Source organism: Barbus barbus (genome assembly GCF_936440315.1).
Source record: "Barbus barbus genome assembly, chromosome: 16".
In the NCBI taxonomy this organism is placed as follows: Eukaryota; Metazoa; Chordata; class Actinopteri; order Cypriniformes; family Cyprinidae; genus Barbus; species Barbus barbus.
The window spans coordinates 28,134,165-28,162,093 of NC_136744.1; the positions used below are offsets into that span (position 1 = coordinate 28,134,165).

The 27,929-nt window shown below is 35.8% G+C and overlaps 1 protein-coding gene across 2 annotated transcripts; it reads right to left on the reverse strand.

Annotated features, from left to right (window-relative positions):
• Positions 1-46: 46 nt before the first annotated feature.
• Positions 47-27,043, reverse strand: LOC306882325 (equilibrative nucleoside transporter 1-like). 2 transcript variants are annotated; one of them, XM_079436872.1, is made up of 13 exons: positions 21,443-22,000; positions 17,486-17,567; positions 17,327-17,408; positions 14,456-14,634; positions 8,571-8,710; positions 8,066-8,200; positions 7,052-7,149; positions 6,889-6,970; positions 5,943-6,028; positions 5,299-5,410; positions 5,119-5,204; positions 1,805-2,004; positions 47-1,596 (listed from the first exon to the last, which is right to left on the reverse strand). In XM_079436872.1, exons 2-13 carry the CDS (start codon positions 17,512-17,514, stop codon positions 1,485-1,487), a joined length of 1,341 nt encoding a protein of 446 aa, XP_079292998.1. In that variant the 5' UTR covers positions 17,515-17,567; positions 21,443-22,000; the 3' UTR covers positions 47-1,484. The 2 variants fall into 2 exon arrangements, with proteins under 2 accessions (XP_079292998.1, XP_079292999.1); XM_079436873.1 differs by lacking the exon at positions 21,443-22,000 and adding an exon at positions 26,973-27,043 and having other exon boundaries at positions 364-1,596.
• Positions 27,044-27,929: the final 886 nt, after the last annotated feature.

Here is a 27,929-nt window from a genome sequence, read left to right on the forward strand (position 1 = left end):
TTCTCGTGTGGCTAAAACAAAAATGCATGAATAAAGCAGATTCATAAAATTTATAAAATAGTTTATAAAATATTAATCAGTGTTAACTAACAGTTTTCGTCGTTTTAATGCCCTTGTTTCATGGCAATGACCCCAGTTAACAATAAAAATACCATACTTCCTATGGTTATCATGAAAATCAGCCTTTGTGAATATGTAACATTTAAAAGTTGCATCAAGCATTAATGAAAATATTCTTGGGTTTGCCACAGGAATGACGGCACTAATCAAGCAAAGTTACTGTAATTACAAACCGATTTTACTGAAACGCTCCAATACGAGACAAGTCTCTGGTGCAGCTCACGTACTGAACAGACACGTTCACGCAGTTACAAACAGAAATGGGTTTATTTCCATTCACAGTCCCACCTGCCCACACATTTCACTTTTGACAACTTTTTGGCAAAGCGTCTCATTAAAAAGGCACCAATGCAAGTTGTGCATTTACATGGTTAGAATGTGTCATCATACATTAAACAAATTAATAAAAAAGCTGTTATAAAATAAACAAGGTCAAATGTAACACTTTTAGGGCTTCATTTAAAATGAGAAACTTCAGCCATTGCTGACAAAATGTACTAAGGCCATTATTAGCAAGCAAGTTCAAATCAAAAACATGCAGCTGACAAAATAAACAGCAGACATCTGAATGGCTCTTATGATTCAAAATGCCTCTAAAAACTCAAATGGTGCGATACAGTACGATTTATCTAGAACCACTGCAAAAACTAGTTCCTAAACAGTCTCGTCTTGTTTTCAGTACAAATATCTAAACATTCTCAAATTAAGAGACGTTTAAGAAAAATGACTTAAGATGTTCAAATTAGTTGAGTTTATGCTTAAAACAAGTAAAAATGTGTCAATAATGCAAGAAATTAAAAAATTATGCTTGTTTTAAGCATAAACTCACTTAATTTTGATGGATTTTTCAGAACACAAGACTTTATCAAAAGTCATTTAGAATTTATAGACATTTGCAAAGGGAAAAAGACAAAAAAAAACACTTTTTTTTGCAGTGAACTACTGCCCTAATAGCTGCATGTCTCTGCCATCACTAAAACAGGACCATTAAAACTGTTAATATCTACAAAAACATTACACATAACTAAAACAGAAAGGGGTTAACTTGAACTATACATTATTGCTAAATACTGAATTGGCATATTTTACAAAAAGTATACAAAAAAAAAAATTCAGACAGATTTTGGCTCGTTTTTTTTTTTTGCCTGATGATGCTCATAACATCCTAATGTTGATGAAGATGGTCCCTCTCTTAATCCCTGTGTGAATACGGTCTATTCCAGTTCCACGTCTTCAAGAAAACACACAAGAGGGACAAACAGGCAAGCGGATACGTGTGCAGTATGAAAATGTTCTCTCTGGCTCCGTGTATATCTGGGGTTAAAGTTCCTCTTCTTCATCAGACTGAGAACTAGGCCATGGTTCTAGATCATGGCCCGGAAAGCGAAGGATAACGCGGCTCCCACAGCCAAACCAAGAGAGAGGAAGAAGGCCATGATGGCCCCTGCGGTTTCCGCTTCATGTTGGGACACTTTCCTGTGGGACAAACACAAAACATTAAAGAACATGAAGAACTTTGACTGAACTGTTAGATGAGCATCAGTGTTTAACGTGTACAGAAAGGATGAAACTAATAGTGCTACATCCGCTCGCTTGAAGAACTGACAGCATTTCTCTGCTTAAGCTGCACATATTGATATTAGGTCTATTTTTTGCTTGCATGTTGATGATACTCTGTACGTACTTTGGTCCGAAGCACATGCAGAGACTGGCCAAGTATCCGTTGCTGAAGGAGAAGAGGATCATGAAAACGATGTACCAGGCGTCGTGAGCGAACACCACGGGCAGGTAGTATCTGGGCTCCACGTTACAGAGCATGAAGAGAGGAACGAACACCAAGCGTGCGATGACCAGGACGGGCAGCCAGATGCTGTCTTTACCGGGCTGAACAGAGAACAGAGAGCACATGTCAGACTTCAGCTCAAATGTGTCCACAGACATTCATCATCATCATCTTCAGAACAAACCAAATCGGAGAAATGCATTACATTTTATTTTTCAAGACACCATTCAGTTCATGTAAATACTGTATTAGTGATAGCTTAATATACTCATTTTATATTGAAGTATGAAAATTACTCAAATTCAAACGGAAATAAAAATAAACTATTGCTAAAGATAAATATTTAAAATTATAAATGACAAAAAACAACAAATGATATTACTGTGCCCACTTGAGCCAATATATATAAACATTTTTTCAATCAGTGTTATTTTTAGGCAAAACTATATTTGTTTTATTTACTATTTTTATGAAAACTTAAATGGTTTTCATTGCAGAAATTAAAAAATATATATATGAATATTAGATAAAAAACTGAACTAAGTGAAATAACTTAAGCTCAAGTTGAAGTACAAAAAATAAAATTTAAAAATAATTATTGCTAGAGAGAAATATTTAAAACTAATTTAAAACAAAATTACACAAACTGAAATTAAAAATGAAAAAAGCCAATTCAAAGTGAATTAATGACTAAACACTGAAAAGAATGTTTAATATAACACATTTAATATTGATATATAATTAATATGTAATAATATTATTCAAATTTAAAAAAATGCATTTAATATTTATTTTATCTAATATTATTTAAAATTAAATATTTATTTATTTAAATATTGGGTAAAACAAAAAAGGTTTAATTTGTTAACTTAGTTAACATAATTTTCAACATTTACCAAATTATTGTTAATCTCAACATTTTTTAATACATAAAGTTAAACAATGAGGCCTTATTGTAAAGTGTTACCAAACACTTTTAAGATTTTTTTTAGATATTAAGTAAAGATCATGGTCCATGAAGATATTCTATAAATTCCCTACTGTAAATATATCAAAACTTCATTTTTGATTAGTAATATGCATTGCTAAAAACTTCATTTGGACAACTTTAAAGGCGATTTTCTCAATATTTTTTGCAGCCTCAGATTTTCTCTGTAGTTGTATCTCAGCCAAATATTGTCTGATCCTAACAAACCATACATCAATGGAAAGCTGATTTATTCAAAATTGACCCTTATGACTGGTTTAGTGGTCCAGGGTCACATATTATAATAGTCAAGTCACCTTTATTTATATAGCACTTTTAACAATCCAGATTATCAAAGCAGCTTTACAGTATTAAATAGAAAAAGTGTGAATAAAGTAAAAGGACAACAGTAAACACTCAGTTTTCAGCTAAAGGCAGTTCATTGAATTCAGTGATCATCATCCAGCTCAGTTCAGTTTAAATAGTATCTGTGCAATCAACCGACGAGATCACTGGAAATGAATACACGGCTGTCATTATCATCTACCAAGGTCCATCAGGACCGCTTCGGCCATTGTCAAACCCATGCTGCTAAGCCACTGCAATCCATCTGCTCAAGCAGTGCATGAGAAAGACTGAAGAACAGGCCTTCCTCATTCAGTACATGTCATGTGAGCATCCATGTGAAAGTGGTTTTGCTCCTAAAATACTCCAAACCCATGACAATACCGAATGTAAATCTGGCTAATTTACAGCTACTGCCTGGACGAGACATCTTAAATTCATTTACTATCCTCATATACCTCAGTACATGCTGATCTAAAGCACTCATAGTTTCTCCCATGATGCTATCACCCAGATCTTGCCCTACCAGTGCACACTTATTGCATTCGCTCATTTAGATGAACATCTACAGACTCGAGAGAAACAAGGGTTGGATTGAATGTAGTAATGAGCAGCACATGAGCAGCACATGAGCAGCACACAGCTGACCAGTCCTCATGTTATTAGAGTCCAGAAATGCCAGGAATCCTTGATAACTTCATCACTTTTCCCTGTGACGGAGTTTGACGTTTTATAGAGGAAGTTACTGAACTCCGTGTGTAAAAGTTTGTGTTGACTTACATTTGCAAGTCGTGAGAAGAACTGAGCTCAAAACAGATCAACTCTTGTTCAGAGCATACAAACATGATCATCAAACCAGCGATGACCAAACTGACAAAAAACCTTCACACTGACCTTTCTAAGCACCAATGAACACAGTTACACTTGACTTTTACTGCAGTCTAAGAGCTGATTTAGCAGCAACATTAACAATATCGGTCTTATCATTATTAATACACAAATGCATAAAAGCAAATATAGTACACATCAAGGCATTATAATAACACCCTTCATATATGCTATTTCTGTATTATAAATTAAGACTTGATATTTACCATGTATTATAATAAATAATCTATGTGTATTATAATGATTTCTAAATAAATAAAAGCTTTGATAATACTATTTGTATTTTGATAAAAAATATATCCTTCACATCTACTATATTTGTATTATGAAAAATTAAATCCTTGATATCTACTGTATTTGTAATATGACAGATAAATAAATCATTGAATATTTCCTATTTTTGTATTACGATAAAATAAATTAAACATTTATATCTATTATATTTGTATAATAAGTAATTTGCTATCAATCAGTTATTCAACCAACCATAACAGTATGAAAAGAGTAGTCATGAAAATAGTTATGTACAAGAAACTGCATGAATGAAACTGAAGCGCTGCAACAAAGGGCAAGATTTTTGGTGAATAACATTTCAGTCTGTTCCTCACACAGAGACATCACGTGACTTCAGAAGACCACTTTTAATGGTCCTTTTTGGAGCTTGACAGCCTGTGGTCACTGTATGGAAACAGCAACTTGTTCCACATAATAAATTAAGTCACATGAGTTCAGAACAACAGAGTTTTCATTTTTGGCTGAAATGCTTTCAAATGATGCAGGATTTTCCAGAGAAACTTTCCAACAGTGTTTTCCCTGCTCTGCTCTTTGTAGCTCGAGTCTGTTCAGCAAGATCACAATTTAAGAGGAATTCCACGAAAACCCAGGAGGGGACGGTCAAATACAAAAAGCAGATGCTCCGTCTGATTCAAGCCCTAATAAAGCATTCGCAGCACGTGTTTGAAGCGTCTGCGTATGAGCCTGATTATCACACACACACACACACATACATACGTACCCACATACAAACAGCAGTCAGGCTCCTGCCGGCCCAGTCCATCAGGTTGAACAGGAGGAAGCAGGACACCGGGATGAAATAAGTATCTGTGAAAGAGAAGGAGCAGTTGTGACACGACCGCTCTCAGTGGCAGAGAAAACGATTAGGAGCATGGATTTAGTGACGTGCAAACACACTCACTCCAACCGTTGCCCTCTTCAACAACAGTGGTCTTGACATCAACAGTGATGGCTGGAAAGACACCAATGGTGATGGTGAAAACAAAGCACACGGAAAGAGCCATCACCCAGATCTAAGACAGGAGAGCAGACAGTACAAGTGTTACTAGAAACAGACTTCCTGCTCTTCAGAGGCTTTATTACGCATCACTAGTTTGATACCCAACTACATTGCAACAATATATTTTTATTATATTAAATTTTGATTAAAACAATAAGTAAACAATAAATAATAATCTCCTGGCCAGAGGAGAACTGGCCCCCCCGACTGAGCCTGGTTTCTCCCAAGGTTTTGTTTTTCTCCATTCTGTCACAGTCCTTGCCGCTGTCGCCTCTGGCTAGACTTAATTTCTAGCGATTATCATCAATTTGATTTAGCAGATACCATTTAAACTAAACTGATCTAGACAATAACATCTCTGAACTCAATAATGAAATGCCTTTAACTGAAAATTGAGTGTTTAATCGTATTATTATACATTACTGACACTCTATCCTCCAATTTGATACTGTTAAGTGCTTTGACACAATCTGTATGTTAAAAGCGCTATATAAATAAAGGTGACTTGACTAGTTTGCTTGGTTATGTGGGCAGCTGGTTGATACCTGTTTGAAGATGCCTAACACTGACACGGCGGGTTTGCTCTCTTCATCAGTCAGGCTCAGGACCGGCCTCTTCTCTGCTTCACCCTCTACAAGCCAGGAACACAAAAACAAGTTTCTCTTTACTGGGTTAAAAAGTCTTTAAACATCATGAAAAACACATTAAGAAACTGTTCAACCACCATGAATAAAATACAATTATTTTAACAAGTTTAACATAAAAATGAGAGTTCTGTGGTTTTGAAAAGGCACTATTGTCTAGATATAAATCTAAATACTTAAGGTACAGTCATTATTAATGTAAAATAAGATAAAATTCAAAGAAAATGCTCAAATAAAAATTTAATAAATTAGGGGAAAAAACCGAGTGCTAAAGTGTAAATGCATTTAAGACAGGAATCTGTGTTTTTAAGCGCACTAGTATAAAATACAATAAAATTGAAGTTAAAAGAGTGCTAAACTAATTTAGACAGTACTCTGCAGTTTTTAGATGCTCTAGTGTCCCTAAGTTAAAATACTGAGGAGTTATGTCATAATAAAATATTAAATAATAAAATAAAATCCTCTGAAGCACAAATAAATGACCTCAAAAACTTATATGTCTGCATGTTGTCTAAATATTAATTCAGTTTCTTATTGATTGGTAAACTTCATCTCTGTGACCTGATTAAATACTGTATTCACAAACTTTGCAATATTAGAACGTCTGCATGTTTTCTCTGTCAGCTTGTGTGATATGAAATAAAATGGAAAGCAGTCGTTCACAGTGTGAAACCTAACTTGGTCGGATGCATTGGGAACTGTGTTTTTTATTCTTACAGTTGTTAGATTTATGTTCATATAAAATATAGTCATATATATTTTAGTCTCATATAATTTTGCATGAGTGTTTGATCAGCATTAGATGTCACTGATGGCATCATATGTTTAGAGGAACGCTGGACATTACCTGGCTTCAGCAAATCCATCTTGTTTTCCTCATCAGTGCTGGATCGGGAGCCATTGCTCTCAGAATAATACTGGAAAAACTCCTGCAGAACAAATACTTTTAGATTTTAACATGTAAACATCGATTAGTGGAAATGAAACGCAGATGTGAGTTTGCATCATACCATTTTAGGCAGAGCGAGGTAAGAAAAGATGGCCAGGAGAATAACCACACAGGCCGTGATGAAGTAACCGAAGGCGCTCTCCTGCAGCTTTGAGCCCGCTGGAAAAGACAAGACTCAGGTCAATACACCTGCATGAACTAAACAGTCATTTCTGCAAGTTGCTTCAAAACACAGATTTAGCAATTCAGAAGTACTCATGGAAGTCAATGTAGAAATGTTTTGACATATAAACACACATTATCACTTATCAACTAGTTCTGCAATTAATTCTGGTATTAAACGTGTTTGAATTTACTTTGAATGCGTCCGGTGCAATTTTAGTGTATACTAGTACTGTATTAATATGTTTTATTTTCAGTTTACATTTTAATGTTAGTAATTTTGTGCATTTGAATTGAAAGCTCATTGTGGGACTGGCTTATAGTGGCTGAAATTCTGCACCAAGGCTGAATTTCGGGAACGAGACTTCAGATACAGTACTAGGGACCACTTAGGCCTATATAAAAGCATCCAAAAAACAGCATGTCATGGGACCTTTAACATTTTAATATTAGTTTTGGTAAAATTGTTATGCGTTTGTCCTTTACTAGTTTTATAAAGAATATTTCTATTTAGCTTTATTTTTGTTTTCCAATTTTAGTTTTAGTGCTTCAACTAGCTGCCAAGGCAAGATTTTTCAAGTTTATCTTATATTAACTATTCTTTTTATTTCAGCTTTAAACATCTATTTGAGTCTACTTTGAATCTGTTTTGTCTAGTATTAAGTATTATTTATATCCTATTATAATTTTTTTTTTTTTTTCGGTAAAATTGTTGCACGTTTGTCATTTGTATTATTTTTTAGCTTTTTTAATATTTCTATTTAGCTTTAATTTCATTTGATTTTATTTCAGATTTTTTCAATTAACGAAGCTATCTGGTAAAAAGCAAAGCTGGTTTGGAATTTTCCAAATTGCGGTTCCTCCGATTTGGAAAAGAAGAAAATAAAGAGAATGGCAAAGGATGAACACATACAGGCGAGTGCACAGATCATGGAGAAGGCTGCAAACGTCCCTGCCAGGCCTTGTCCGCTCATGATGGGCGTGGTGTAGGACGCTGGGAGCATTCCAGCCAAACCAAACAGACTCCCTTGCAGAATCGCCCCGAACGCTGCAGAAAGACCCAGCGAAGCAGAAAAATTATGGTTAAGATTAGAGATAAATGCACATAGAAACACGTAAAGGTCATGATAACACAGAACATCATGAAAGAATTCATTGCCGTCCGATCTCCTCTTTCAAGTAGGACCTTCCCCAGCTTGATTCTCAAAACATACTGTGTATTAATATCAGCATCAAAGGATGTATGTGTGAACTCAAGCCATCTTTTCCTCATTATGAACTCCAAACACAAACCAAAACCTTGTGACCCGACCCAGAGGAGAGAAAAACTACAGAGAAGACCACGACACTGAGGTCAAGAGGCCTGGAAGAGACACACTACAGATGATGATGATGATGATGATGATGATGATACTCACAGTTGATGCAGATGATTTTGATCATAGTAAACGCAAAGAACGGCAGGGGCGCCATCTCCACCTTCACCAGCACGGCCGTGATGAGAAACACCACTAAAATGACAGACAGACTGCCTGAGATCCTCAGCTTCTGAGGAATCCTGGGAAAAACAACACAAGATCAGCTTAACAAGATCAAGATCAGGTATTACCACAGCATTTTTTATATAGCTCATTCTCCACATTTTATAAAGGTAAAGCCAACAAAACTGTGAAATAGAAACATTAGAAATAGAAACAACAGAAACAGAAATCATTCTAATATGCTGACTTATCAATGTTTGGAAACTGCTGCTTAATATTTTTTGGAACCTGAGATACTTTCAGGATTCTTTGATGAATAAAAAGATCAAAAGAACAGCATTTATTCAAAATAACGGTTGCATTCAAAAGTACTTTTTTCCTGAAACAAAATTAATTCTAATTAATCAAATTAATACTTTTATTCAACAAAGAGGTGTTAAATTAACAAAAAGTGATAGTAAAGACTTTCATTGTTACAAAAGATGTTTATTTTAAATAAATGCTTTTAACTCACAGCACACTTGACAGCTCATTTAAAAAAAAATAATAATGTAACAATTAATTACATTAAATACATGTAGAATTCAATTACATATAATTTTTATAATTATTTTAATTTATATTTTTTAAAAACTTTCTGGTCTTTCGCTATCGACAGATAAAAAGATTAAGCTTTAAGGTCTTTGCACACTAAGTCCGAAATTTTCGCACGTTAAAAAATAAATACGACTTCACATTAAAAATGTTTTGGATTAGGTTTGATTTTCTGCGTTTTCGCATTCGTAGCAAGCATTTCGATAGGAAAAGATGACGAATACGAAAAAAACGAAGGACCTTTAGGCTTTATTTGAGCCATCACATTTCCAAACAGTCTTAATATCAGACTGTTCCGTATAATGTTGGTTTCATTTTTGTAAGCTGTGCCTTGATTTATTTAAGAGGTTCGTCCTTTTATTGCACTATTCTCTAGAACATAACCGAGGAGCGTCTCTCGCTGCAGCCTGCGGTAGACATCCAACCCTGCCCACATCCAAGCGTGACGTCACAAGCCACGCCTGTGTCCAAATACGTTAGTCTTATTACACTGACCAAAATTATAAATGCAACACTTTTGTTTTTGCCACCATTTTTCATGAGCTGAACTCTTTCTATGTACATAAAAGGCCTATTTCTCTCAAATATTGTTCACAAATCTGTCTAAATCTGTGTTAGTGAGCACTTCTTTGCCGAGATAATCCATCCACCTCACAGGTGTGGCATATCAAGATGCTGATTAGACAGCATGATTATTGCACAGGTGTGCCTTAGGCTGACCACAATAAAAGGCCACTCTAAAATGTAAAGTTTTATCACAAAGCACAATGCCAGAGATGTCGCAAGTTTTGAGGGAGCGTGCAATTGGCATGCTGCCTGCAGGAATGTCCATCAGAGCTGTTGCCCGTGAAGAAACCAAAAATCAGGACTTAATGACTACAGACCAGTTGCTTTAACGTCTGTGGAGATTAAGTCATTTGAGAGGCTCGTGTTGGCTCACCTGAAGGACTTTACTAGTCCCTTGCTGGACCCCCTGCAGTTTGCTTACCGAGCAAACAGGTCTGTGGATGATGCAGTCAACATGGGACTGCACTTCATCCTCCAACATCTGTACAAACCAGGGACTTATGCAAGGATCCTGTTTGTGGACTTCAGCTCCGCCTTCAACACCATCATCCCGGACACCCTTCAGAATAAACTGACACAGCTCTCCGTCCCCACCTCCGTCTCTCAGTGGATCACCAGCTTCCTGACAGACAGGCAGCAGCTAGTGAGGCTGGGAAAACTCACATCCAACACCCGCACCATCAGCACTGGAGCTCCTCAGGGCTGCGTTCTCTCCCCACTGCTCTACACGAACGACTGCACATCTAAAGACCCCTCTGTCAAACTTCTGAAGTTTGCAGATGTCATTACAGTCATCGGCTTCATCCAGGACGGTGACGAGTCTGCTTACAGACAGGAGGTTGATCAGCTAGCTGTCTGGTGCAGTCACAACAACCTGGAGCTTAACACGCTGTAGAGATGATAGTGGACTTCAGGAGAAACCCCCCTGCTCTCCCCCCACTCCCCATCATGAACAGCACTGTGACGGCAGTGGAGTCATTCAGGTTCCTGGGCACCACCATCTCCCAGGACCTGAAGTGGGATACTGTAGAAGATTTTTATTAGTCAAAATATGAATTAATCAAGTATAATTAATGTGAATTTAGCCATTTATGTATCAAGTTATTCTTCCATTATAATCTCATATATATATATATATATATGCCTGTGTGTGTCAGAGGCCTGCATAGATGGAATGTGCAGACCCTCGAGATAAGACACATCTGTAAAAATATAAAGGGGGTCTCTTTCCTCACTATAACATGTCTAGGAGCCCCTTCTCTCTAGGGAGGAATCAAATTGCATATATAAGGAAAACACAGCCAAAAAAGGTAAAAAGCATATGTATGAAATGTATTGAACACGCCTAGAGGAAAAACTATTTAAACTATTTAAAGAGGACACAGAAAACATTCTGCAGATCTTTTCTGCAGAAAACTTCTCAGCTTTATTCTCATTTTGTAATAAACTCTATTTTCTGGCATCAAAACCCCAAGACTTTGAGAGTGATTCTTCATAGAAAAGGCAGAAGCCACCACAATACTCACATCGACTCCATCGTGAAAAAGGCTCAGCAGAGATTGTACTTTCTTCGTCAACTGAAAAAGTTCAACCTGCCACAGGCACACATGACACAGTTTTACTCTGTTGTTATCGAGTCGGTCCTGTGCTCTTCTATAACTGTATGGTTTGGGTCAGCCAACAAATCAGATATAAGAAGACTGCAGCGGACTGTTAGGTCAGCAGGAAGGATCATTGGTGTCCACCTGCCCAGCCTTCAAGACTTGTACTACTCCAGAGTGACGAAACGGGCAGGTAACATCATCACAGACCCTTCTCATCCTGGACACGACCTGTTTGCACTTCTCCCCTCAGGCAGACGCTACAGATCTCTGTGCACTAGAACATCTAGGCATAAAAACTGTTTTTTTCCCTCCATGCCATCGCCAGCCTAAACAACTAACACAGGAATTATTACCTGTGTCCAGTAATTCATGCCTGTAACTCATTCCCCATCTCTAATTATTGACTCTCTCCCTAGTACTTTGTAAATATCTAAACAGCTGTATATATAGAGTAAATGAGGCACAAATCTGTACATAAATCTTCTGTTTCAGACTCTTACACATTATTATTATTATTGTTAAGTCTTATTGAAATGTTTCTGTTCTCATGTCAGATATGTATGTATGTATGCATGTATGTACCAGAGCTTCTTAAAAACCACAACAAATTCCTCGTGTGTTTGTGCACACTTGGCGAATAAAGCTGATTTTGATTCTGAATTGAATGTTCATTTCTCTACCATAAGCTGTCTCCAAAGGGGTTTCAGAGAATTTGGATGATGTCAACTTTGTGGATCGAGTGGCCCATGGTGGTGGTGGGGTTATGGTATGGGCAGGCGTATGTTATGGACAACGAACACAGGTGCATTTTATTGATGGCATTTTGAATGCACAGAGATACCGGGACGAGATCCTGAGGCCCATTGTTGTGCCATTCATCCATAACCATCACCTCATGTTGCAGCATGATAATGCACGGCCCCATGTTGCAAGGATCCGTTCACAATTCCTGGAAGCTGAAAACATCCCAGTTCTTGCATGGCCAGCATACTCACCGGACATGTCACCCACTGAGCATGTTTGGGATGCTCTGGATCGACGTATACAACAGTGTGTTCCAGTTCCTGCCAATATCCAGCAACTTCACAAAGCCATTGAAGAGGAGTGGACCAACATTCCACAGGCCACAATCAACAACCTGATCAACTCTATGCGAAGGAGATGTTGCACTGCGTGAGGCAAATGGTGGTCACACCAGATACTGACTGGTTTCGAACCCCCCCGGACCCCCCCAATACAGTAAAACTGCACATTTTAGAGTGGCCTTTTATTGTGGCCAGCCTAAGGCACACCTGTGCAATAATCATGCTGTCTAATCAGCATCTTGATATGCCACACCTGTGAGGTGGATGGATCATCTCGGCAAAGAAGAAGTGCTCACTAACACAGATTTAGACAGATTTGTGAACAATATTTAAGAGAAATAGGCCTTTTGTGTACATAGAAAAAGTCTTAGATCTTTGAGTTCAGCTCATTAAAAATGTGGGCAAAAACAAAGTGTTGCGTTTATAATTTTGGTCAGTGTATTTTGAAACAGGAAATAGCATTGATAAGAAGATAAGTCAAATTGTTTGCAAACTGCTAAAAAGAAGTAGTTTGCTGTGTTGGTAAGTAAAAAAAAACATCTTTGGTCCTTACGAAGACTTAAAACCTGAATGTGTGTGTCATTTGTGTGCATGTGTAACCAACAGTTCGGCATGCTTATGTGTTTTGAACTGTACACAGGCACGTTATTACTTAGACATCACTAACATATAATGCATATGTATGCATGTTTGTGTGTGTGTGAATGTGTTATCCAGCAAGACAGTGAAATGATGTGGTTCCTCAACCAAGATACTGTGCAAGGGTTCTGTGATCAGTGTCATTAAAAATATCATGTGTGTGGGGAGAGGTAAATACATATGTGAGAGTGTGTATAAGGGTAGGTAAGAGTGTTATGTAGCTATTATAAAAAAAAAAAGGGTTATTAAAAAAATTGCACATTCAGTTAGATTTCATTTTATGTCATAAAAAAATATTCTTACAACATATAATGAATGTTAACTGAATGTGCAATTTTTTAATAACACTCATCTCACCGACTCACACATATGTACTTACCACCCCATACCACACCACACACACACACACACAAAACAATCACTCACATACATATGATATTTTTAATGATATACACTGATCACCGTACCCTTGCAGGTGATCAGTGAAGTAACTTGGTTGAGCAACCACATCATTTCACTATGAATTGCTGGTTAACTCTGTTTGAGACTAATTATCTTTGTATTATTCTATATTAATGGAAAGATCGCAATTGTCAATCTTTGTTTGTCACGTTTTACAGCATTCTACGCATTTTTGGTCCAAACCTGATGCAGGGATGAGGGGTTCCTGCTGCTGTTTCAACTGTAAAGAAAGGTATGGAGGAACGGTGGGAGCATCTCTCTAGATACTGTAGTGATTGATTTTTGTGGTTTAAAATCATAAATATTCTTGTATGCAAAATGATGAGGTAAATACTATTTAGTATGACAAATATTTTGTGGACCAACACTTTTGTTCATTTATGATAGTTGGAACATATCTTTTATAGAATATATTTTTTGTAAAATGTTGAATTTAATTATTTTTGTAAAATAATAAATATAAAAATATAACGAAGGGATGTCTGTTTATTCATCTTTAAATATGTGGAGGACCTGGACACACTTCATATGAAGTTTTGTTGATGTACAAGGCCTGAATGTCAATGCCATGTTACTTGTTATAATCTATCAAAGCAAGCAATCTCTATTTAGCATATGTATGTGCAGCCTACTGCATATGGAGAACTGTCAGTCCTATCATTCAAATGTTAACAATTGATGATAAGTGGAACAACACATCTTTAGAAAATTAAATGACAATTATAATACAGACACAACTACATTTTAAGAGCTTCACTATCCAGTTGGGTAAACTTAGTTGTGTGTTCAAGAAAGCCATTTCATGCTGTCTTTGATTGATGTCAGCTCTACTCATGTACATTTCTCACATGAAATACAGCGTTCGTCTCACCTCTGGTGGATGAAGGAGTTGAGGCAGGTGAAAATTAGCAGTGGTACCATTGCACACAGCGTCATCACATTGTTGAACTTTGACTCTAGGACGTTATGATCATTTGTTGCCACCGTCACATTGGCTGTCAGATTGTGTTTTCCGTTTTTCTGGGAGTCAGTCAGACGGTCGGTAAAGTACTGAAGAACAATAAGAAGACAATGAGAGCTTGAGCGGTACACTTTGTAAAGTTATGCTACTGTATGTGCAAGCCATAAATCATTCTGGCCTTCTAACACACTTACATTCTCCTTTCACATACATATGCGTTTCTGCTTACGTAGATATATACACTTTATTTTTCAACACATTCTGACTTTCACACACATATTTACATTTCCACACACATATACTATATTCTTAATTCTTACATCTAGTAGTAGCTTTTTATTTAATTTTTTCATTGATATGTTTATTATTGAAATGTTGTTGTTATATGCATGTGTTAATTTTATTTAATTTCTTTATTTTCTTAAATATGTGGGTAGATAGTATTTATAGAGTTGTAACTTTTTAGTTTTAGTTACTTTTTCTTATTTGTAAGTCGCTTTGGACAAAAGCGTCTGCTAAATGACAAAAGTAAAAGTAAAGTAAAGTACATATACATAATATTGTGACCCTAGACCACAAAAGCAGTCATAAGTGTCAATTTTTCGAAATTGAGATTTATAATTAACCTGAAAGCTGAATAAATGATATTTCCATTGATGTGTGGTTTGTTAGGATCGGACAATATTTGGCCGAGATACAACTATTGCCTTTAAATTTGTCCAAATGAAGTTCTTAGCAAAGCATGTTACTAATCAAAAGTTAAGTTTTAATATATTTACAGTATTAAATGTACTAAATATCTTCATGGAACATGATAAAAATGGATAATTTTGACCCATACGATGTATTTTTGGCTACTGCTACAAATATACCCCAGCGACCCAAGACTGGTTTTGTGCTCCAGGGTCACATATATTGTCACTTTCACATATTTCTCATATTTCACAGTCATATGCATGCGTGTCTCATCTTTATTTTATTTGTTTTGCTATCCATTTCTTCCTCTTTAAGCAGGAAGTCACAATTAAAACAGGAAATACATATGCAAGACTTGCTCAGCTCATCCTAACAACTATACTATTATGCTATTCAAAGTCATCCTGTTTTCTTTTCATTTATTTTTTAAATTGTATTGTAACCTACTTGTTCTATAGATCTTTGTACAAGTGTTATGATACTGATTCTGACAGTATTGACAGGGCTCAATGGTAAGGACATTTTCTACTGGCCTGGTTGTTTGTTTTATTACAAACTGTTGTTTTAATAAGGAGTAGTCGTCTATATTGAGTTTGGTCTTTTGTCCATAATGCCACATTAAGCATTTTGCGGTATGGGTGGAAAACACTACATACATAGACATATAGTCAGAGTTGGGTATAACGCGTTACTGTAATTTAATTACGTTTCCTGGTAACGCAGTAAAGTTACATTTTTAATTTATGTAATTTGATTACAGTTACTCATGTCAATAAAATTACATTCCTTGAGTTACAAATGCAGTGTTAAAAAAAAAGAAATGAAGTAAAAATCATGTTTTGTGCATCAGTATGCCCTTTAATAAATCACCGGAGAATGCGAGCTAAAATGAGTCCTACAACCTTTAGATGCAATGAAAGCTTGCCTATCATATTTCAAAATGTTGCACTCAGCATATTTTAGTCTGGCATTATAGTTTGGGAAAATGTGAATGTGTATCACTATCACATTAATCAGTAACACTAAAAAAGTTAAAAATAAATGACTCATCAGAATGAGATCAACCGCTGGATTAAACCGTGTCAGCATCATAATTCAAGACGGGATATATAGTACATTTTATTAATAAATTGTATATCAAAATTGGTCTTATGCATTAAGCCATATTAAGTGTTAGTGTTAATGATTTCATATAGGAGGAAAACGCTTAATGAGAGGCTTTGCGCATTGTGTTCATATTCTCAATTCTGAATGAATTATGGCTTTATTACTTTAAACATCATAGAGTCTAAATCCATCTGCATTTATACATTTTACAGGAGGTATTTTATATGAGAACCAGACAGTCATTGTTGCCAAGTACACTAGATTCACAGGTTAATGCGCTCTCAAAATGCATAGATTTTTCAGACAACAATCATTAAATGAACCATGCAGATTTCTCTATGAAAAAAAAATCTTCAAAACACAACTTAAGATTTTTAAAAAGAATCCTGAGAGGTTTCTGCCTCTCCATTAAAAGTCCAATTAAACAAAACCTAAATTAAAGCTGTTCATCATATAAAGTGATCGTACTAAACCGCTGAACTCGTATAGATTTGTTTTACGATACCTTTATAACCTTTTTGTTTTCTAAGTTTTGGTTACCTTGACTTTCAACAGAGGGACAGAAATCTGTCATGTTTCTTTAAAAATTATCTAAATTGGTGTTTTGAAGATTATGGAGGTGATTAAATGATGATAAATGTCATCTTTGGGTGATTATCGCTATAATGCAAGTAAATCAAGTTCTTTTCTTAATTTGTTACTAATTTTTGCTAAAAAATAAGATTGACATTTAATTATTGTTTACGCTAATATAACAATACAGAGCAATAAAAAGCAATATTTTTAGGTTTTTACTAGAACATTTCTACTTAATCCCCAATAAAAGCAATATTCATTGTTTCTTCATTTTGTATTGTCAAAACCATTTGGGGAGAACGAGCACTCCAAATCCAATTGAGTTCACAAAATGATGGATTGATCTAATAATGTGCGATTAAAGTGTGTCATTAACAGTGGTTCCAAGGAGACGATTGTTACCATGGTAGCAGTCATGAAGAAATTCCATGGTAGCAGAGTTCCCAGGCCCAGAATGAAGAATATGATCCATACAGCATTATACCTGGAAGACATGTCACGTTATTCACATGCGGTGTCATTATTGAGCATTTGTTTCATATGAGAAAGTCAAATATATACCTGTCTCGTGGAGCGTTTGTGGCAGTCATCGTGTCTGTATGATGGATCTGTCACTGATTTGTTCCAGAATCTGGCATCAAATCTGAAATCACATGGAGACCGGCTTCATTGAGTGATAATGAACCACAACACCACAGATCTTTTGTTTCATCATTTTAGTGTAAGGTTCAGCTTGAAAAGTATGCTTGTGCTGTGTTTCTCTAACATCAAAGCTATGATTCGATATACTAATGATATTTAGATATTTTTAAGAATGACTAAACGTCCAAATACTTTCTGAGATCACCGTAGCCCTCATTATTTACCATGTAAACATCCATCATTATTGCATTTTGTTCAAAAATATGATGTTGTCAATGGATATTCTGGCAGCAATAACGCAAACATGCTGTAATAGCTAAATGAATGTTTCTATTTTTATTTCAGTGTCATTTTTCCATGTGCTTGCGATTAGCCTAAATCTCTAAAACAATATTTTAAATACATCACATATTCTGCTTTATTAAGCCTCTGGTATAGGGTTCATATAACAACAAAAAATTAATTTCCTGAGCTCAAGCAACAGATCGTCTGGATTTGGGAAAAATCTCCAACCCTCAAGGAACGAATCACAAAATCCTCTGCGCTCAAGAAAGGGTGAAATATTGATTAATCCTTCAATTCTTTGAGAATATAAATAAACAGAATGAGAAACTAATTAGCTCTAGGACGGACAGCCTCAGTGTTTCTACTTGCTGGAATTGCCATTAATATTGATACCTGTGAATTCAATTTTTTAATATATTTGTATGGTGCTTATTATAGTTTAAGTCTTGGAAATGGATTCTGTTGCTCTGCATGTTGTTTCAGATAAACTAAGACCATAATGAGAGACTGTGATGTTGGTTTCTACCATCTCCATGGACCATAATAAAGCTCTCTCTATGTACTAATCTGCTTAAATGATGATGTTTATGGTGCATAAGCAAATATGGATGCCAAATAAATACATGCTTGAAACTGATGCATCATCCTCCTCCAAAAAGCAACTTTCAGTAGTTGCATAAACACACTTCCTATTTCTGTACATAGAGAGCACACTGAAGTACTTTTCATTCAAACAGCTGTTATGATATACAAAACAGACCTCTTAGTGAAGAGGTTTATTGGCTGACAGGAGGTCAAAATAAGGGACGCAATATAATCAGTCATTTTTTATGCTGCTTCATTGTATGTTGAAACATTTGAGAAATAAGTTCTCTCCACAGATACTGAAATTGTGTATAATAATCAATGTCGCAAACAGTTGTGGTGCTTAATATTTTTGTGGAAACAGCCATACATGTTTCGGGGTTCTTTAATGAACAAAGTTCAAAAGAGCAGCATCGATTTGAAATAGAAATCTTTTGTAACAATGTCTTTAAAGACACTTTTGGTCAGTTTGATGCATCCTTGCTGACTAAAAGTATTAAATAATTTAAAGAAATAGTTGAATGGTAGTACAGCATTTATTATATAAATATTCTGAAGGAGTATATGCATTTATATATACTTTTTATATTTTATAAATTTATATATAAATTATATAAAATGTCTTTATAGTTGGTCCAAAACATTTTTAAAAATTGTTTAATTGTTCATTCTTACTCATACACACAGTAATGTTTAAAAGACGTCCGTCTTTACTCATTAAAAGCCTTATATCTGCAAACAACCAGTCCCGTTACATTTTTCCAAACCCTTGCCAAAATATCTCTGATTTACAGCTCATGCGCCAAATCTGAAAGAGGTCATCTAAACCTTCCATTTCTACACGAGCCAATGCGCACAGTCATAGCTGCACTCCACAAATGAATCCCAGCAGCCTGCAATCACTCATTCATCCTGTTTGGTACACCTCCCACGTCCTAAAAGAAAACACCTCTGGCCAGTTTCCCAAACCGTCCTCTGACACAGCTTCCAGGGAGTGCTTCTAAAAGGAAGTCGTGGCCTAATGGTTAGAGAGTCGGACTCGTAATACAATTTTGTAGGTCGGGGGGAGTGAATGTCCAGCGCTCTCTCCACCCTCAATACCACGACTGAGGTGCCCTTGAGCAAGGCACCGAACCCCCAACTGCTCCCCAGGCTTGAGCGGACCTGGTGAGAGGGTCTGTAACCTGAGAATATAAGCAGCGCATCCAAGAACAAGCTCAGAACAGATTTCAGTTCAAGAAGCCCTGCGAACAAATTCTATCGGTCTATTTCCACAACACAAGAACAAAGAGACGTGTGGGAATTATATTAAGAAATAAATCATTCTGGTGCAGAATCACTTAATGATCCTGTTTCTTACCCGTTCTTGATAGCACCAAACGTCATGAAATTAGTTTATGAAATTGCAGTATTTCTTTCCTGTAGTGGAATATTAGAATATTTAGAATAAACATGGTTCCCAATTCAAGTCCTGGTTGAATTTCACAATTGCTACTTCAATTTTTTTTTTAATTAAGTTTCCAAAAGAGGGTTTTTGCAGTAATGCAATTGACAAACCATTTTTTTTCCCCAAAAAACTTTTCAGCAATCAGTTCTGTCAGCTTATTTATGCCATGTTTCCTGTAAAATCAGAACTCTATAAAACCACTCCAACCTCTTGAAATCCCCAACCCTAGTTTTGCTTCAAACTACTCCAAATAACATTGACACCACCTTTTAATGCCTTAATATGACACACATGAGTTCAATGCGAAAAAACTAGGCTAGTACTGACATTCTTTTACATTGTTTCTGTGTTGCTTTTACATGTTAGGCAGGGTTTGTCAAACTTAAACCAACCACCCCGTCATGCAAAATAGATAGGGAAAACATTTTTTGTTTTTGCATTATTAATGCAAATAAAATAATATTTCAGATTGAATGCATGTATGCTGGGTGTGGAACTTGACTACATGGGAGATCTGTGGCCATTTTGGGATGAAATGTACCACCCCGTAACATGTTTTATTGTGACGCGGTGGTAAGGGATGTAATTTAGTGGTTCTGCTTCCTGTTTGAATGTGAGGATGTGTGAAATCAAGGATTCTAATAGGCTAATTCATTTATTTTTCTGTTAATTTAACCCTGTTTGATTCATTCACTCACTTACTATATCACTCTTACATGTATTACTCATCTCTTTCAGTCACTTTCTGAGTTAGGATTATAAATAAATGAACACTATCACTGATGAGTAACTGTTTTTACATGATGTACATGACTTTTCCATACCACCCAGTCACATGACTTTTCCATACCACCCAGTCACATCAGTTACCACCCCGTCAAAAAACGTAAAACAAAATGTATAGAAAGGAAATGTTACATAAATTAATGCTGAATGATGTTCTTGTTGTGTGGACTAATCCAATACATTTCAATTTATTATTATTTGGATATTATTTAATAAAAGTGTCGAGCATACATAATAAACATCACAGCATCATTTCACTTGCTTCTATGGATATTCAAGTCACCAAACACATTTATACCACACAACCCCAAAGTTTTTAGGTTATTAAAATAAAAACATACAACGTTTAGTTGTGAATGACTTATGCGTGCCAATCATGTCCACATGGTGAGCAACAAACAATAAAATAATACTGTTTGACAAATTCACAAACTTAATCAACACATATTTACAAATAGTGAAGAAAACTTAGTTATCAGTTTCCGCTTGCTAAGAATATTTCTTAAAGTCGCCAATAATTTGGCGCCGAATTGAACACGCTCTCGCGTGTTAATGTTACATTTAAAACATCGCAGCGCGGGACTTAAACCCACGTGCTTGAAAATACCGAACCAACAAAAAACACAGTAGAACACTCTTTTTCAACTTTTGACTATCGATATTTGAAAATACAGGTTTCAAAAGGAAATGATCACAACAGTAGCCTAACGCGCGCGATAAAAGTGAAGTACATGAGATGTGAGTAAAGTACTGTAGTAAAAACCGAGCCTTACCTTCATGTGTGGAGAGCAGAAGAGACAGCAGAGTTTGATGAGGGACCGTCCCATGCACACACTGATGAGAGCTAGAGGAGGCGAGCTGCAGCACAGTTTGATCATAACTAGATCTTGATCCTTTTCAGTAATAACAACAATACTGCCGCATGTTTAGGTCGGACCAAAACGTCTCGGTTTCAGAAGCTACAAATTAAAAGTTTGGACACACTTGACAAAATGTTTAAGTGCTTGAAATTATTTATTTATTTTTTTTGAGAGAAACTTGTGCCATCCCATGAAGTAGATTGAGAGAATGTCCTCAAATCTACACAAAAAGAAGCTCAAATGTAACTATTTGCATTTGTTATTTCATAGTTTTGTTGTCTTTGCTTCTTCTAAATAGAAAATAGTTATAATAAAAATAAAAAATGTGCATTCATTATTATGAATGCACTGCCCAAATCTTTTAATACAAAGGGCTAAAAATTGTGGGCAATTAAAATGTATTACATTAAAAATAAATAAATAAACAAAAATCGAAAACAGTTATTTGACATGGTTCTGTCACGCTGCTCTGGGAGTAAGGAGCAGACACGGGCTCTTAAACAGTAATTAAACACAGGGCTAGGGACTAATGAACTAATGATTACAGGATATGGACACGAGAGGCGGGAAACACGAGACACAGTCTGACAGGTTCATTTTTAAAATCAAATTCACTGCAGAAATACAACAAAAACAGCATGGTGGGCCAAATCCAAAGTCATCACAGACCAACTTTGGCCCTGGTTTGTGCATATATGCTGTACATACTCTCTCAGCCGTGAATGAGGTGCTACAATCCGCCATGGCCAAATATAGCTTCCCCTAAAGCATGTGACAGCACACTTTGCACTTTGCCTTGCCTATTGATAATGAAAGACATCTGTTGTTCTGTTAGTAGTGAGGAGACACACACTTTCCATGTGACATTTCACACCCAGAGGAACGAGGGTCTGCTGTCAAACTCACACGAGATGAAAACTCCCACCAGAACACAGCAGCACTTTCTGAGATTCCTAAAGAGTAACGGCATGTCTTTATCGCATTTGCAAGGACATGTGATGTCTACAGATTTTGTTTAAAGTCGAGGTATACTTGCAGCCAAATGAATATTTAGTAGTGTCACAATCATGTACTGAACAAGTTTGAGGTCTTCTAAATTTAGATGAATTATTTCTGCTGTTGTTTATCTCTGCATGCTGGCACTAAAAATATTCCAGTCTAAGCATAATGTATTCTTTTGTAAGTCCTAAAAGTGAATGAAAAAAGCAACATAAGTTATATATTCCTGGAAGTATTTCATAGACACCAATGACGTTTCTGCCACTAAAAAAAAAAAAAATGACTGCGACTTTTTATCTCACAATTTAGATGAGAAAGAGGTCCCGATTCTGAGTTCATATATCGCAATTTATTAATTTAGTTTTTTTAATTGTGACTTTTATCAGAACTGCGAGAAACTCGGAATTGTGAGGGAAAAAAAGTCAGGATTTTGAGTTATATCTTTCAATTCTGAGTTTATTTACATTTTCAATTGCGAGAAAATGTGAGATAAAAAGTCGCAATTGTGGTGGAAACAAGATTAGTACTGCAACATTTAAACTCAGAATTCAGAGAAAAATTATAAAATTTATTATCAAAATTAAAATAGAAAATTAAATCTTTTTACACTTAATGGTCTTATTTTACATGATTCCTCATGGATATTATTGTTAAGAAAATGTGTTCGTCTTAATCATTGAACCTCTAAATGACTTAACATTGATCAAATAGCCATTTAGGCATCATTTAAATAAAATCACTTTCAGGTCTGGCTCCATTCAGCAACTTTTCATGATACACTCAATTCTCATGTGCATGAATATCCTGAAATATCCAGGAATGAAATGGCTTGGAAATGTCATTTCTTGTTTTTAGATCTACTGTGTGATTTGTAATTAAAATAGTTTAAGAAATAAGTCCAGTAAGCAAGATGATGCTCATTTTCGAAGCACTTTGAATGTTTTGTGTCTTGTTATGACTCGTTTACGTCTGTAGGTTGGGTTATGTGTCAGATGAATTTGTATGTTTAAAATAGAACTGGCAACCGTGTTGTATTCTTATGGGCTGCCGCTTGAATATAACCGTGTGGTTAGACTCTGTTTGCAGTTATGCAGTCCGACCGCTTCCACCTACACCCTGTCTAGTCTAAAAGCAGTCATGGTTGGAGTGAGCCAGTCTCTCCATGGACGTGAAGTTTAACAAGTAAACATCCATTTTGGGTGAACTACTCCTTAAAAAAATGTCTAAATAGATACACATATATCCTGTGTCACGAAGCTTTGTTTGGGAGACATAAATGAATATAGAGCACGCTTTCAAGGATGTACATTTAATACATGTACAGAGAAAGAACTTAAGGTGGCCAAAGTGTTTAAAACATATGCACAGTTCAAATTTATGTTGTTTTGCTGTTTTGTGTTCATCTGCTTCTCCCATTTGCTCTTTTTAGCTTGACTGGCACTCTAAATAGACTAATACAATCAGATACAATAATAATTTCTCAAATATTTATTACAATACTGATCAATTTAACACTCACTTCAATGGTATGAGGTGACTGGATGCTTTTTATCCTTTTTTAAATGTCACCAACTGAATTGCAGTGCTCAAATTATTTAAAATATAGTGAATTAAGCTACAAACTCGATTATAGTGCACAATGTTTCCATCTAACGTGCATTTTGAGGTGCAGTTCATCTTAATGGAGTATTTCACTATAGTTACCTCACCTGAGTATGTTTGTAGATTTGTGTTAGATATTTTTATTTATAATAAACATTTTTTTTCACTTATTTCAGTTGACGTCTTCAAACCAGAGAGCTAAGGCAGTGTTTGATCATTTTACTCAGATCGGGACATCAAATTGTGTATCGCGAATCATATTGGGACTTCTGTACAATCCCTTATGATAATTAACCATGGTTTTATTACAGTAAAAGTGGAGTAATCACAGTAGTGCTACAAAATGGTGTAGCAAAACCATGGTTAATTTGTGGTTACCATGGTTAATTTTCATAAGGGATGTGCTGTTTTAAGATTAACAGAACATTGGATAGTTTCCATATACTTGTCTTGTCAATTTAGAATAAAGAAAAGAGCTGTTTAGAGTTGGTCACTATAGCCGTTAAGTTGTTGTTGTTATTGTTTTTTGGAAAGTAAACATGCAGATATGGCATTAAATTATTGAAATATTTACATAAAATCTCAAGTGTACTTCAAGTAGCCTGAATAATGTAGGCCAAAGGCTTCGGCTGACATAAAAGTTTGAAAACCCCTGGCATAGAAAAACTATTTTGGGCTCCCCAAATAGCCTTTAGCGAACATTTCTTAAAATAACCACTTTTCTTAGTGTTTCGCTTTAATTTAAACATCCCTTTTCCACCATAAAGAACCTTTTCTGCAGTGGAAATGTTCTATAAATGTTAAAGGTTCTTCATGGAACCATCAATGCCTTCATTTTTAAGATGCTATGACTGTTGAGATTTAAAATGTGTAGTGCCTTGTTTATAGTTATTCTTATTGCATTATGTTGTTTGGTACTTTTTGCACCCCAGATTTATTTTGTATCATAATTATTTTGTAACATCATTATTTTGAATCAAAGAATTGAAAATAAATGGAGGTGGCTTTAATTATTGCATTTATTTTACATTCATTTGCATTGAAATGTGACTTAACAAATAGTCCTGTTTCTGATTGAAATCTGATTGAATCCAGAATGACATTACAAAAGAAAAAAGCTGGAATGAACGCATTGTCAAGGTGTGTTTTCTCATACAAGATTAGTAAAACTGCCACATTTCACAGCATAAGCATTAGGAGAACGCATGCTAAGAGCAGACCATTCTCTGATTGTTATCCACAGGCATGAAAAGGGTCTTCCTGCTGAACCTTCTGAGGGAGGAGGATCCTGACGTCCACTCAAAACACACCATGTCCCATTGTCCACATCCTACTATCACCTGAGGCAAAGACAACAAGAGGAAACCGACCCAGTGACCCATGTTCCATGTGACTTTGTTGCGTATTTCTGTGGAATGGGCCCAAGAGAGCCTAGTGAACCAGCAGACAACAGATCGTCCTACAAACCTACTAGAACATCTGATAAAATCTGAAATCAGACATCCAAATATTATTTCACCCTAAAATGAAAATTTACTCACCTTCAGACCATCTAATATTTGAGTTTGTTTCTTCATTTGGAGAAATTAAGCATTTCATCAGTTGCTCAGCAATGGATGCTCTGCAGTGAATGGGTGCCGTCAGAATGAGAGTCCAAACAGCTGATAAAAACATCACAATAATCCACACCACTCCAGACCATCAGTTAACATCTTGCGGATCCAAAAGCTGCATGTTTGTAAGAAACAAATCCAATATTATGGCATTTTAACTTTAAACCATTGCTTTTGAGTCCAAAATCCATTATAATGCTTGCTTCAGTCCATCCAGTTGTCCTCTCACATCAAAATCCACATAATCTCTGCATATTTCTGTCCTGATTCAGATGAGACAATGTTTTCACTGGAGAAAGAAATATTATGGATTATTATAGTCTTGTATTTATGCTGGAAGCAGCAGTTTAAAATTAAAATGTCTTAATGATGGATTTGTTTCTTACAAACATGCAGATTTTTTCACAAGAAATTAACTGATGGATTGGAGTGGTGTGGATTATTGTGATGTTTTTATCAGTTGTTTGGGATCTCATTCTGACGGCACCCATTCAGAGGATCCAAATCTGTTCCAATGAAGCAACAAACTCCTGTCCTGACAGCGAGTACATTTTCAACAAATTTAAATTTTTGGGTGAACTACTCCTTCTTTATTGCCCACTCTGATTTCAACAAAAACACAAATACAGCTGGTTTGTACAACTCAAACACGTTCTCTGCTAGCCTTCATTTCTTGATAAGCATTGACAAGGCCATTATGAGGGAAAACCAAAACTAAAGCTTCATATCTGCTCTATGCAGCTTGAGAACAGAAGATGGGAAAGGAAGAGTTATTTTGAGTTCTGACGTAGTACGGACTAGATAAGACAAAATACTGTCTCAGCAGTAAAATCATATGCAGAACCAAGCTGCAAATTAGTCACAAACACAGCTAGAATAACAACATAAATGAGTTTAAGTCTAAAGTCAATACATCACATGACTTTTGCCCCCTAGACCAATTCTCCAGAGAAACACAATAGCCCGAATCTTATAAGGTTAGTCTTATGACCCTCCATTTAAACCCACCAGACCTCGACATGTCCAAAATGATCAAACATTCTTCACGCTACATTTAGTGCTGGAAATATATGAACACCGGCCTTTGAAAATAGCCTTTCAACTAGATCATTTACAAAATACAAGGAAGCTTACATAAAATTCTAATATGCAATAATCACAATTCCATGAAAGCAAACAGCTTGTTTATTAAGCGCAGGTCTAATGAACACCATGTCACGTTTTCTTACCTGAACTCGTGTCTCTGTGTTCGTGAGTGCTGCCACAGGTTTCGTAGTGTTATGGCTCTAATTTCATCTGTACCTTCATAGTGAAGATGCCTTTGAAGTTGCATTCACTGCAGATGGAGGTTGTGCCAGTTCTGGCCAATGATATAAGTCAGCGTCTGCAGCCAGAGACAAATTTTAAACAGACAAAATAGGTTTGAAGAGTGTGAATGAAATTAAATGCAGTGTCTCAAAACATCTTTTCACGTATTTTCTCAGCAAGCCTCCTGAGTAATCAGCAGAATAAATAGCATAAAAAGAGCACAAAAATAGTTTATGAAGTTGAAAAACACGCTTTAAAATAAAAGTTCAGTTACACCATGTTCAAAATGAAAAGCACATGCCATTTTTGTAGTTAAGCTTGCTTGTCAAAGCCATAAACATCAACATTTATTGACTGTAAACCTATTCTTATTTCTTACCAATAATAGCAATTATTATTTTTATATGTATTTATTTTAAAATTTTAAAATTTATTTTTTTTGTGAAAAACAATATCTATATATTTTGTCATCTTGAATTTGTTTATATTCCTCCATGACTAGCCGCCCTGCCCGCACTTTTGGCACTCCAGACGACCTGAGAAACACTGCCTAGACAAACTTTGGAAAGTTTTACAGACATTTATTCACAAGCTTGCTCTTAACCCCATGACTGGACACAGTGTGTCGACTGTTCTTAAAGTCATTAGAAACAACACTTTGGAAAATCTTGTAGAAATTTACTCAGGAGCATCTGGATATGGTTTAATCGGTTGTGGGATGGTAGGACCCTCTAACTGACCATGAAAAGAGACCCTACCTTTTAACCTGGGATCAAAACTGAACCCCACTGAACTTCCTAAAACAGGCTAGGATACCATTTAAAAATAAACCTCAACAACTAAAAAAGTGTATTATGAGAAATATAATTGCACTGGAG